The 14845-nt window shown below is 36.9% G+C and overlaps 1 protein-coding gene across 6 annotated transcripts in view; it reads right to left on the bottom strand.

The window, feature by feature from the left end:
* The window catches only part of GPC5 (glypican 5), a 234554-nt gene that overhangs the window by 120436 nt on the left and 99273 nt on the right, over window positions 1-14845 (bottom strand). For all 6 annotated transcript variants that reach the window (XM_053970041.1, XM_053970047.1, XM_053970046.1 and 3 more), the window contains one exon: window positions 3043-3176. In XM_053970041.1, the coding sequence (XP_053826016.1) occupies window positions 3043-3176 (134 nt within the window). The remainder of the gene's footprint in view (window positions 1-3042; window positions 3177-14845) is intronic.

A 14845-nucleotide genomic window follows, 5' to 3' on the forward strand; every position in this document is an offset into this window, starting at 1 on the left:
TGCAACATATAATTGCCTATGTGCACTAGGCTTTAAATATGATTCATCCACACTCTCCTAGCCATGAATAATCATATCTTTTATTTCTCCACACACAAAATTGAATCCAGTGTGCACAGTGGCTTTGCAATTTCCCTCCAAATGCCATTGAGTGGATTGATTTTGATTTTGATTGTGCTTTATGTTTACATTCTGGCTGAAAAATAGTGTTTAGAGAGTCGTCTCAAAGTGAACAGCTGGAATTTCTTCTTCTGAAGAAATATAAATAAATAAATATAGCTGTCATAATATGTTGTCACAAACTGCATTCTAACAGAAAGGTCATTTGGTTTATTAGTAAATATGTCCTGAGGCAAAGATAAATTTAATAGAGAAGTAATAACTGATTTCAGCCCCTGCTGATGTCTGACCAAAGTAGTTAGAAGGGCAAACGGTATGAATGTCAATTTTCACATGATCATCCTCTAGACCAGATAGCATGTAATTATAGGCAGCTGACCACAAATGTGCAATTACAGTCAGTGGAAGCTGAAGATACTTTTTATCTGTTTATTTAGAAATGTTCTTTTTTTTTTCTTTATTACAATTTCATCCTCTGTACTAGAAGCTGTCTGCAGTATGAAGTTCTGGAGAAACAAGCATTACATACTTCTGAGTTTGTATGTTGATATGGAAGGGTTTGCTTAGATTTTTTTAAATTCATCTAACAGTTTTTTGGCATCAGAAGAACAGAGAAATTTCTTTTTCTTCTTGTACCAAATAGTACCAGAAAATACCAGCTTAGGTCCAATAGGTAAAAATAATTCAGAAGTTCAGGTAGCAGCAACCCAACGAGTACTTTAAATTGTAAACATTCATCTGGACATTCGGATGGAAAACAGAAGTACCACAGGAGGTAAATAAGGTGGAGTTAGAGAAAAGCCCTTCCTTAAGAGCAGGCTGCAAGCACTTGCTGAAGTCACACTTCCACGTGTGGTTCTTACAGTTGCTATGGGAATATACAGTGAAATGTAAAGTGATTGTGCCTAATAAGGAAGGAGGTGATCCAGGAGGCAGCAACTGCAGACGATAGCAGATAGCAAGTTGTTAAACTGGAATCTGTATCAATAGATTTCAAACTTTCTTTGCCTTCCCCTTTTTGGTGCAGAGTTTACATACCATGAAGTGTCTCCAGAATCTCAGACAGGTGAGAGGGAAGGGAAGGGAAGGGAAGGGAAGGGAAGGGAAGGGAAGGGAAGGGAAGGGAAGGGAAGGGAAGGGAAGGGAAGGGAAGGGAAGGGAAGGGAAGGGAAGGGAAGGGAAGGGAAGGGAAGGGAAGGGAAGGGAAGGGAAGGGAAGGGAAGGGAAGGGAAGGGAAGGGAAGGGAAGGGAAGGGAAGGGAAGGGAAGGGAAGGGAAGGGAAGGGAAGGGAAGGGAAGGGAAGGGAAGGGAAAATAATGTTGCTTTGTGCTGCCTCTTGTGCCCCTGAAGGTCTCTCAGGCAATCTCCCTGAGGTCAATACAGCATTCTGTGCTTTGAAACATGGAACAGTCATCAGGTTTAAGTGAGATTTTACAATATGGTATTGTGTTTGCAGAGTGTTAGCAATCAGAAAATATCAAGAACTTGCATGTAACTGAGAAACAACCACCCCTGTAATGGGTATTCCCTAAAAAACGTCTGTGCTGGCTAAAGTACACTTATGGTTTGTTTATCTTTCTGTTACAACAATGTTTTCAAAACCTCTATTTATATTTTGCATTTTTTCCACTATTTAGTAATTGGAGGTCCTTACACTGAGAAGAATGGTTTGCCTTTGAAGCTCAGAGGCACCTTTTCTTCTCCAGGCATCAGCAGTGAGCAATTATTCCCTGCAATTCTCTCACTTCTGTTTCCTTCTGCACTACAAAGTGAAATGAGAGGAAAAAGAGGACAAAGAAAACTTCTCTGTGTTTTAGGAAACACTATGATAGAAACGAAATTTCTGATTTTAACTTTGTACTTCATTTACATACTGGATTCCTAATGCCTTGGAGTGCTATTACGGTCATTAAAAACCTGATTAACTAGTCTAAATATAGACTGGCCTTTGAGATTCCTTCAGCTACCTAAGATATCTGCAGAAAGCTGGAAGCTACCACAGAATCACAGAATTTGCTGATTTGGAAGGGACTCACAAGGATCTTTGAGTCCAACTCCTAGCCCTGCACAAGGCCATCCTCAAGAGTCTCACCATGTGCCTGAGAGTATGTTCCAAACACTTCTTCAACTCTGTCAGGCTTGAACTCTATGATGCAACTTATGGGACACCTGCATCCTTCTTGGCAGGAGATCAGCTGGCATACCCCAGGGTATCTCTGGGTGGCACTGGATGCTTACAGACATGTGGGCAGCTAAAATGACTTCTCCTTTCCACAGACTGTGATGGCAGCTCAAACACCTAACTCACACAGTTACACAAAGTTCACCCTACAATGCTGAGCCAGGTTTAAATGAAATCTCCAAGCCTCTGCAGTCACTTCAATTCACTATATACCAGCAAAAGAGCCAGAGGAAAAAAAAAATCAGCAGGTTTTGCTTGAACAGTGCTTTCAAGATTTAGTCCCAAATGTTTAGTTGTCTCTTTTTTTTTTGCAGCAGAAAGGTATGTAAGAAAAATCATTCATTTTTTCTGTCTTATCAGCTTGTACAAATGGTTTTCTGTAAAAAGCTACAGTCACTTTTCTCAAATTTAATAATGCCTGGAGCTATGTAAAGTTAAATGCAATTTTAACAATTACACATAGAGCTACCACTCATATTCTATCAATGTTATCTACTTCCCAAATACTTTAAATCACACCAAATGACTCTGGTCATATGTCCATTACTTCTAAAAACAAAATCTAGTTATGAAATCACCCTTTCCAAAATATAACAGAGTAGGCTGTGTTGCTAAAATGTTTCATTCTTTGGGGACTTTATTCTCAATGCTCATGCCATTGCATTGAGCATAATCTACTCTGTTGTAAAATTAATGGGTTACTTTATTCTTTCTTTCTGGCTGTAAAACTAATGTCTTACTTTCTTCTGTTGGCGAGTGTTTGTTCACTGTCTCTGGAGAACATCTTCAGCCCTTGATTATCTTTGTTCTGATCAAAGGAGCAACCTGGAGACTGTTTAGGCTTTCTTACAGGAGGACCACATAACTTATTCACCTAAAAGGAAAAAAAGCCACAAGAAGAAGGAAAGAACACATGTAAGCAACAATTTTTATGCATCTCTCAATTCAGTTTCACTACATTTTAACAGGAATGAAAGACTAAGCTACGAAAAGCATAATTAATTAACATACTGTATAACATTGTATCCATAATGAATGCAGCAAACACATAATTAGAAATTTTATAGTAGAAAAAAACAGTAAAAGCATTCCTTTGTAAGGGATACCAAGTGTGTAAGAAAGTCACCATGTATTTTATTGATTGTGCTTTTTTTCCCATAAGGAAATTTATTTTTATGTAGACTGTATCAGTATCCTCAGAGAATATGATGTGTTGTGAACAGCAGCATATTTCCATTTTTTCTGTAATGTATCCCAATCATATTATTAATATGCATTGAACTTTCTGCCTTCTTTCAGGGTTGATGAATTATTATGGCATGTTCAGCCCACCTACACAAATATATAGTGGACAGTTAGTATGGTGGAAACTAGCATTACAACACTGAAAGCCATTAAGGTAATGATCCAAGATGTAAGTTTAATGATACTGGACCACAGATGTTGAAAATACCAAGGAATTTTATATCCGGCTTTCTGATCTAGATGTCAACAGATAAAAATTCACATGAAGTCTCATTTTCTTCTTTGTAAAATGTGATACTGAGCATTTTCTATGACATAGGATATCACATTCATAGCTCATTACTCTTCCTAGTCATTGAATAAAAAAAATTAGGTATATACATATATCTATTAAATAAGAGATAGTTATGCTTGTAATCATATCTGACAAGATATATTAAGCAGACTGAACAGTATGCATTTGTGTAAGCTGGCACTGGTGAAAAACTAATACTGTGTGTGATTTATGAAAAGTTGGTAGTCATTAGGTAGTCAACTTTTAGAGAGAAAAAGGGAGAGAGGAGATCAATGTGGCCTCTAAGGCAGACATACAATCTTGAAGCAGAAACATATTCAAAATGCTACCATGTGAAGGAAGGAGTGTGTACACTACACAACAAGGATTACTGTTTCCTATTTTATATTCCCGCATGTAAGAACAGAGACAGCAAATAAATCTCATTTTCAAGTTATCATCATGCATTAAAGAGAGAAATGCAAATCTTATGGACCATCTTTCATACTAAGAGCTCCTGTACAGCTAGTCAAGAAAAATATTTAAAATTTAAAATAGAATAAACACATTTAATTTTAATGAGTTTGTTGTCATACATGTTGTATATGGTGATAATGAAAGGTTCACTGAATGCACTTGCTTAGGTCAGTGAAAAGAAGAATCATTATTATTAGTATGTAAGAGCTAGTGTTCACCTTATGATTTGAAATTGAAGGTCAAGTTGAAAGTGAGTAGTCCTTTTAGGCTGTGGTTCACATGTTACAACTCAGGGAGCCAAGTTATAGTTTAGACCCCCTCCAAATGACATGCCAGAATTTACCTGCAAGACAATTATCTTTGGACATATGACTAATGTCCTTTAAGGAATTACCCTTTGAACATCACTTGAGGCATTCATCTCCATGTTTCTTCTTAGAGGCAGTGTCTCTCTGGACAGCATTTTACTACATTCCTTCTTGTCCTCAAATTCAGTTTCAACCCTCCTTCACTCTATTTCCTCCAGTAAAGCATTTCCCACATTAAAGCATATTCCACCAGCTTAACTGGACTCTCCATTTTCCCCCCTTGCTTCACACATCCTTATGTGAGTTTTCTCCTTCAGTGCCAGCCTCTGCAGCAGCTTATCACATCAGCCCCTCTATATGCCAATATAATGGAGATATGCCAGAGACACAAAATGTTTCCATCATTTCATTTGTCTCACTTTTATCATATTCTTTTATGCTCACTGATGTGACACAGGGAGCATTATGCTTATGATCAGCTTCTATGACAAAGCAACTGATTGTTCAATTTGCCTCAGTTCCAGCTTCCCATAGCTCTTCAGCTACACTTTGTATTATCAAAAATAAAAATAAGGTTTAACAGAGAGTGAGAGTCAGATCGAGATGTTTGGGAAGGAGGCTCTGTCTCATGACAGGCCTGGGTCAGGTGTGTAGGATGTTGCAGGTCTCAGATGCCTTGCACATCTGGACAAGGCACATTTGATGTCCAGGCACTCGCAGAGCCTGACTGCAGGGTGAGAGCCTGTGGGCAGAGGAGAAACAGAAAGGAGGTGATCTGCTGGCTAGTACAGCCCCTGAGCATATGAGTAACAGTCCTTTAGGTCAAGGGGAAAAAAAAAAAAAAAAAGAGAAAGACAAAAATAAATAAAATGGCTCCACATATAGTAAACTGAAAAAACCTCATATAAATTCACCTTCACCAGGAAAACAAGAGAATCCACAACTATCCATGTTTCTTGAATTTACAGTAAAGTCTCATTATATTTTGCTCTGACTAAAATGAACAAAAAAAAAAAAAAAAGGAAAGAAAATCAATAATTGTTACAGTCATAGTGCCTTGGAATATGGATGATACTTGTATGTGGTGTACATAAACAGTTCTTTCAAAATACTGTCTTACAGCCTTTCTCTGTTCTCTTTGAGTCAATGTCTCAAGAAATACATTTGAAATAGTAGGAAATTTGCATTCACTGATACATGTAAATACAAACCTCAGTTTCAAAATCTTTCTTAAAAATTAATCTTGGGTAAATTTGATATATAAAAATAGCATTAAAAACCAGTAATTATCTGAAATGTCTTTTTAAATACTTTTTTTTTTCCATTGTTGGAAAATCCTGAAAATTCTAATAAAAAGCATGTGTACAGCACCACATACACCTCTGCCATTCTCACAAAGATATGCATGACAGTAATCATACTGCTGAGAACTCAGTTCTGTTAATGAGGGCAGCAGCACAAAATTCGCTCTTTAGCAGCCACTCACTTATTCAGACACAGTTTCTGAAGGATGAGCTACTTCAGCATTTACAATGGTCATGTCAGCTACTCTGTAACCTTTCTTATATATGTGATACTTAAACCTCTGGGACCACTGGCTCTGTGTGGTGTTGGTTCTTCTTTCTGTGTCTGTACACCATGCTCATATAGGTCACCCAGCCAAACCCAGCCTGGGGTTTTTAAACTGTTCAGCAGTGTCTGTCACTTTTATGTCATTAACTTCCTGTGCATGACAAATTTACTTTTGCCTCCCTCACTAGCCCAGTCTTCATTATCACCTGGTTTCTGCAGTAAACTTGTGCATATGAAAATGTCATGTACTCTTGTCTTGCCTTCAGGTGCCTGTTCTGTCTGTGAGCCAAATAATTTATAACTCAAACATTCCAGTATTTAATTTCCCAGCACAGGGTGGATGACAGTCTAAAACCCAGATAAATACAGTTTCCATAATAATTTCTGCTTTACATTTTTTTAATGCTTTCTTTATATCTACAGGAAGAAGTACATGTGATAAGTGTAACATCACCTAGTTGTATTTCTTGTGTTTTATGAAGGAGGACAACTATAGCCATTAGCTACATTGTTTCCTAATTTTTAGTCTTTGCACTGCAAAATTAACCCTCCAATTGAGAAATCATTCAGTGCTATTATTGCCAGTCTTGAGAGATTGGAATCATAACTTTGAGTGAAGAGCAATGTTCTTACTACTCTACTGAACTAATAAATTACCATTTTTCAACAATATCTGATCAGAATGTATTCTTACTGTCTTCCAGTGTCACTAGAATGGGACTTCCTCTGATTGTTTCCAAAAACTGAGCATTTTTCTTGGCTTCAAAAACAAAAAAGTATAAAGAATGATCCTCAAAGAGGATGAAAAATAGAAAAGTGAAACAATAAAAATCATCAGAAAAAGAATTTAGTGAGATAACTCTCACTGAATTTCAGGAAGAATTAGACTTCCACAAAATCTTAAAACAGGCAAGCCTCAGCAACTTGCTAGGATTTTTTCTTTCTTTTTTTTTTCCATTTTTGAAAACTTCTTAAATACCACACAATATTTAAGAGCATAAAAAGAAACCTCAGAAATTTATAAAATTCCTGATTTTCACAGTTCAGACAAACCTATTGTCATTATAGTCAGCATGCTGTTATTACGCACAATTTGTATGCCACAGTATGATGACTGAGTTAATTAAAAGCTCTTGTAATAACCACACAGTTAAATTGCAATTAGTGCCACACATGAACTTTATGGCACTTTGATTTTGCTTGGTGCGATTCCTTAGAATGTCTACTTATGATTACTCACAGTTTGGAAAACTGGAGAATTATAAACCTTTGCATTTAAACAGGACTGCACAATGATGGGAGCATCATAGCAATGGTCAGACCTTGTCCTCTAAGTTCAGACACTCCATATGAGAAATGTGTCACATTCTTTGTTTCGGTTTTGGTTTGTGCCTTTTGCTCTTTTCCCCCACAACATAAATGGTTTTTTCTGACCTCAGCATGCCTACCAAAATTATTTTACATCAAATGACTGAAGCAAACAATGCAAAGTCCTGCGATGCAATTCAAACTAGATTTACCAAGTCTCAGTAGACTCAAGTTTTAAATACCTGCATGGACACTGATGCCTTGAAGGTCAGTGAGACCTTAACACCGGACACATACTCCATTTACAGGAAATCCTAGAGATATACATGTATATACAGTTATACAGTTTTTGATACATGTATCAAAAACTTACAGTGCTTGCTAAACCTACCAAAAAAACCCATGAAAGGAACTTTTTAAATGAAGGAAAGGGCAGTTTTCAGACTCCTGATTCTGATACCCAGCCAGATCTGAGTAAAAGACCAAGAGGTTTTGTACCCAGAGAGGTGTCTTCTCCTGTTCCTCAATGCACAGCACAGTCTATGCCAAATCTGATTTTATTTAATGCATGTTTTAGCTAGTGATTAGTCTGGTGGCTTTCAATTCTAGCTGTCAGATCACAAACTTGTCATATTCCTTACAGTTAAATCCACTCAAACACTCGTGAGCAAATGGACAGCTGAAATCTAACAACCCTAAAATAAAGCTAGAATGAAATATTATGCTGGTTGGAAATCCATTTGTTACAAATAAAATTGTGGTTAATTTTCTTTTCCTTTCTAGAAATACAAAAGGAATACTTTCTTCTAGAAACAGATTTTTGATGAGTTGACGGCATTTCCAGCACCAGATTACTAATCAAAAATACCAAAGATTTTGATCAAGGAAAATAATGCATTACACTGTTATAGTTTCCCTGGTTTGTTTTATTTCAACTAAACCACGAGAGGGAGCATCAGTATTTCAGTATTCCCAAGCACTTCAGCAGCCTTCTATTGGTTTGGGGGGGTTTAGATTTTTTTAGTTTTTGGGTTTGTTTTTTTTTTGTGTTTTTTTTTTTTTTTTTTTTTTTTTTTTTTTATTGGAACAGTTGCTCATTTAATCTCAAACTTCTGTTTCAAAGAAAAATGTATTTTGATATACGAGAGGGCACACATGGGAGATTTAAGTATTCCCTATCGAGACAAAATCCAAGGTTTTGAAAACAAGGAGAGCAAGCATGAGGTAATAAACATTTGCTTTTTCTTCAGAACAAGAAAAATGCTAATATGCAACCATTAATGTGAGGAGAGACTGGTGAAGTATCAGGTTTGCAACCCAGGAAAACCAAGAAGAAATTGCGTATTATTTTCTCTGCTTTCTTTCCTAATTTTGTCTTCTTTATCTGTGACTACTTGACTCAAACAAGATGTCTCAGGCACAGGAAAATAACCAAGTTCTGGAGTTACACTGGCAAATTACAAGATTCATACCTACCCTTTAGCATTTTACAGAATTTGCAGGAGAAGTCCATGACAAACGAGGAGGAAAACATTGTGAACAAAAGCCTAGAGAATTAGACACTTAGAATAATACCTGCTAAAATTACTAAACAATTCAGAATCCCCTGTAAGACAAATCTCAAACAGAACCGCCAGCTAATGATATTTTCCAAGAAATTTTATTCAAAATTGAAATTGAAATTTCAGGTGATACACAAAAATGTGCAGCTATAATTTTTCAAGAGATATAGAGTTGGAAGTGGTTTCAAGCTCAAAAAAGGACAACTCCAATTCAAAGAAAACTTGTGGAAAGAGTTTGTCTCACAACCAAGCAGGTGGTATTGAGGAAAAATAAATGTAAACTGCAGATGTACAGAATGTGCACCAACCAGCAAGGCAGTGGCAGCCTCCTCAGGAAAAAGAATGAGAAAGGATTACATGTTGGAAATAAAAGGAAAGTAATTTTCTGTGATATATAAATTGAAGTACCACTTGGAAACACCAAACTAATAATTCCACTTGGTTTGGCACTATGCAGCACCACCACTGTCATGGGGAAATGCCCCATCCCTGGAAGTATTCAAGGCCAGGCTGGATTGGACCTTGAATATCTGGTCTGGAAACTCTGGTGGAAAGAGTCCCTGTCCATGGCAGGGGGGTGGAACTAGATGATCTTTAAAGTCCCTTGCAGTGAAAACCATTCTGCGACTCTACAAAATCTTCAATTCGGACCAAGGAAAGAGACAAAAATGCAAAGAGTTTGTAAACCAGCTTTGTATAATTAGAATTTTTTCATATGGTTTTGTAAAAGACTGCTGTTCAAGCTGCTGGGTTCTAGGAGTCACAGTCCCCAACTTTCACATGACTGAGACTCATATCTTCCTCCTACTACTACATTTATCAAAATCAGTAATCCTGTCCAAGTTCTTGAGAACTCTGTTCTCATTTCTTATCAATGTTTAATTATCTGTGCTTTCCTTCATAATTTTGCATGTTGGGGATTGCAAAACGAAATCTAAGAGCCCATTAAATATGAGCTACTTAATATACTTTTAATTTGTGTCTCCTGGTCTTTAATCACTAAAATTGTAAATGGTTTTAATTCTGCTGCTCTATTCATGAGGGACTAACACTCAGCAAGTCTGGCAGTAAAAATAGTTTCTCCTCCTGAATGGAGCTGGAAGGAAATTATTTTTTTTTTTTTTTTTTTTTTTTACTTTAAATGACTTAATGTTAGGGGAAATCCGAATGCTCTCAGCCAAGTTACCCTGTAGCCAGAACACAGCACTGCCAGTTCAAACTTTTCAAAGGCAGTTCAACAAAAACTGCTTCTTATGAGAGGCTGCCAGCTCTCCCAATCCAAGTCTGCTTCAGTGGATGCCAAGGTGTTTCATTTATGTTCAGTGAAAACACTCCGTGGTTCTCCTCCAAAAATAAATTATATAAAACCAGCAGTAGCCCTTTCCAAAGATCAGCTGCTAGTGTGTAGTTGGACTGATTTATTTATGCTTTTTTTTAGTTCAAATATACTTTATTACTCTTTATTTCTGTGTGCCCAGCAAATACAGCTCTGACACAGAGGGCTAACATTGTGCTGCCTTGTAGGACACAAGCAGAATTGTTCTTTAAATCTAGGTCTAAGATTATCCAAGGTCACCTGTGTAAACCAAAAGAAATTCAGTAGAAATGTGATTGTCAATGAAAGCAGAATTGGGGGTCTATAACCTTTATCAAGCACATAACTCACTTAAAATAAAAAATATATTTCAATTTTCAATACATAAAGAATTAGTGAAAGCAAACCAAGTTGGTTGCATCAACATATCTGCACAACGTGTTTACACTTTATTGCAGGCTGCAATTTATGTTCCAAAATTGTGAAGAGCAGAGCAGTTTTGTTAGCAAAATTCTGTAACAGAAGTATGTAAGCTAATAAAATCATGTTCTCATGTTCACTTAAATTAACAGTCAGAATACATTATTTCATTTAGCATTAGACATTGTCAATAACTCTTTCTATAATTGGAGGGTCACCTTTTCATGATAATAAAAATCAAAAAACGTCAGAAAAAAAGGAGGGAAAAACCCACTACCTAGTTAGTATTTCAGAGACCCTATGTGTTTCTTCCCCATTCCAAACTGCAGCTTACAAGATCAATGTTTCTGCTTCGTGTATGTGTATATTAAGCTTTTCAATGGCTTCTCACTCTCTTCTTTGTACCTGGGAAAAACAGTTTTCCTTGAAGACCTTTTGCAACATACAAAACAGTCACTTATTCATACATGTTCATATCATTTCAGGGACCAAAACAGTCCAGAAAGCTCATTTGCTTCAAACTCCCTGGATTTGGCCTGAAAAAAGTTTGCCCTTACAAAGAGTTGGTAGTGATTTAAAGGCCAACCAAGATCCCAGAAGTCTGCTCAGCTCAGTACCTCACTCTTCATGAAGTTATTCTGTTTCACAATGAAAAATGAAGAGCAGAGAAAAAACACATATACAGTTTACACAAAGGATTAGTTAGTGTTAGTTTGTGTTCTTCTTTACACTTGTTCATGCCTTCTACTCAGCTTTGGGGGAGGAGTGAAAAGTCTCCTTTCTTCTCTTTTTTCAAATATGAAAAATCAGATCGCAGTACTTTCAGTCTCAGAGAATCTTTCTCACCTTCAGTCCAAGTGCCCAGTAGGCACATTGAGACAAACTTGCCATTGTGCCAAAGCAGAGTTAGATATCTATCATATCACCTAAACCCAGACAATGATGGCAGCCCAGACTGCTTTCTCTGCATTTTTCAGGCCTCTGAGTTCCCATGCATACAATGGAAAGAGAAAAGCCATTTCAGATCTGTGCATATTGCCCAAATTTACCTAATCTTCTGTTATTAAAAAAAAAAAGATAAAAAAGGGAAGGTATATTAAAGATCCTACGCTTTCCTGACATACCAGATCTCCATCTTAAAAAATAAATGCAGCAAAATTGAACAACTTAACATGTTTCAAATAATTTCAAATTGTGAAGCAGGTTCATTCAAAACACATTAAATCCAAATGCATAACACATGCCATTATATACTCCTTTGGCAGTCTAGATTGAACATATCTCATGTAAACCTGCACTACTCAGCATTGTTTGCCAAAGCCATGCATATGTGTTGTTAACTGTGGTGGGTTGGACTTGCCTAAGAGCCAAAGGCCCACCCAGCTGCTCTCTCACTCCCCCTCCTCTAAAGAATAAGGGGAGAGAAATAAGAAGAAAAAGCTTGTGGGTCAAGATTAAGACAAGGAGATCATTCACCAATTAAAGTCATGGCCAAAACAGCCTCAGATTGGGGAAGACTAATTAATATATTGCAAATTAAAAAGAAATTAAGATGGTGGGAAATAAATTTCAGACTAGAAACATCCTCTTCCTATCTCCTCCCTCCTTCATCTCAAGGTAAATCTCATTCCTTCATTTCCAGCTCTTCTGTTACCCCTCAGTCCCCCAGGTACTGCAGGGGGCTTGGGCACTGGAGACTGTTGCCAGTCCACAATACTTTGCAAGTGCAACTGCAGCCCATACAAGTAACTCCACTGTGGGAGACACAGGGGAGGAATCTGGGCAATTCAGCAAATGAATTTTAAAAAAGCACTTTTCAGAAAAGTGTGAGATGTGAACTTAACACTGGATTTGAATGTCTTCTCACCAAAGGTGAGAAATATGTCCTCTGTCATTTCCAAAAAAAAAAAAAAAAAAAGAATAAAAAAAAAAAGAAAATTGGAAAAAAAGAAGAGGCATAGAAAAGGATGTACCCTGAAAGTGCTACCAAAAGCTGAGATACCATCTATTTAAATTCTGAGATGCTAAGGAACAGAGCAACTGATTTTGTTTAGACAGTCATAGTTTCATGGTTTCATGGTTTCATGTTCTGCTATTATGAACTTGTTTCTTGATGTAAACAAGTGCTTCCAGTGCTTGCCACATATCTCCCAGTGTATCATAAACTTTAAAATAAAAGACAACCAGGGTATTATCAAGCGTATGTCCAGCAACGTGTACATATTTTGTGTTTCCAATTTGCACTTGAGTACAATGCCTGGATATAACAAACGAGCAGATCATAATCCTAACACCCATTTTTCCACAATGTGCACATACCTATGCATGTATTATTGCCTCTGCCAACATTCCGTGCATGATTTCAAGCCCTGTTTCTACACATTCGAAAAAAGGAGAATAATTGCACTGGAAAAAGACACCAGTTTTGAGGATAATCCAGCAACATTAGGCATACAACTGCCATTCCAAGATACAAAATGCTCTGAGTTGTGGTTGCCACGATTTTTATGTTAAATGTTGTAGCATGTATCTTCTCGTTATCGGATAAACACTGATTTCAGTCACAAAAAAACCAGCATAGGGACTTACAGCAATATACAGTGTGTGGTCTGATACTTCAGACCTCAGTAAATTCAAGCTACTGAAATACATAGAAAGGATGGATCAAACAAAAACAGATGGGAAGAGCTGCCCAATTGCTAAGTATATTCAGCTAGGAATAAAGCCTACTATTTAATGAAAACAACTTTTCATTAGTTAGAAACAAGACATAAACACTTGGTGATTTTCACTTTGTTTTCAAAGTTCTCCGTTCTCTTTTCTGATGAACAAAACCCAGCTTAGCTTCAGAAGAAAACTTTTTGATAGACGCAAGGAGCTTTTCCATGATGAAACAATCGGGAAGTGAAATACAACACTAGAATAATCTGAATTTGATGAAGGTCATGAGTGCAATAGTCTTACTTCATGTTACATTAAAAAAATGACAAATGTATAAAAAGATATGCCATACTGTATCATACAAGCAGTACAGTTTTTCACAGCTATGGCTGCATATATGAATGCATATATGCATGCATATATGAATGGAGAGAAAGGGAAGGTGATGGTCTTAACTCTGTGTTAGCTGAAGCAGGAGTCTTCTTTTCTAACACAATTGTATTAGACTTTAAATCCAATTACTGTTCAGCAGTTTTCACAAATCAGTTTCTATTGATCTTGTGAAGTAATTTAAATTCATCAATGTATCAAATAATTTAAATTCAGGAAAGTTATGATGGCAAAGTCATATGCCAAAAGCTTCAGGCAGAATTCCATAATTTTATTCCAAAATCTGCTTTGCTGAAAATGATACAGGTTTGGGATTTTTTTGTCTTTTTTCAAGTATGAAAGAACTTTATGGCAAGTGGCTCACTTGGGGGGGTGTGTTTTACAAATTGGTAATGGGAACACACACTTGCTGAAAGTTAAAGAAGTACAAGGCTAAATCCAGATAGATAGTTTGGTGACAGGAACAATATAATTAGTTTTCCCACAATTTCAAATTTAGGTAGTATCTGTCCAAGCTCTAAACCAAACCTCATTTTCCCTCCATAGCTTATCACCAGTACCTCCACTTCTCTTGAGAACAGAAGTACTACTGTTGAGTGGGAGCTTGGCTACCACTTCCTTTGAGAACCTTGAGGCTATCACTCCATTAGTTTCAAATGTTATCACCCTGTTGTGGGGAATTTTATCCATGATTAGAGATTGTATAAAGAGCAATTAATTCTTTTGCTTTGACCAAAGATTGTGAAATAAACACAGTGCATACAGACTTGTGAAGACTCAGTTTTAGCAATATGCTTGCAAGGCAATGTTCACCAGTCATGAGATGAAGCCAGTGCCCCATCCTGCACTATAAAAACACCGTGAACAGGATATGGTCCTGCCCTGTCCATGATCCTTCTATGCAGGTCCTATCCCACCACAGATACTGAGTAAAAGATGGTTGCCTCCTCAGTAAGAATATTCCCCTGATGCACCCACCTTCTAAACCATTTCACAGAATCAGATTTATTT

Source organism: Vidua macroura, chromosome 2 (genome assembly GCF_024509145.1).
Source record: "Vidua macroura isolate BioBank_ID:100142 chromosome 2, ASM2450914v1, whole genome shotgun sequence".
NCBI lineage: Eukaryota > Metazoa > Chordata > Aves > Passeriformes > Viduidae > Vidua > Vidua macroura.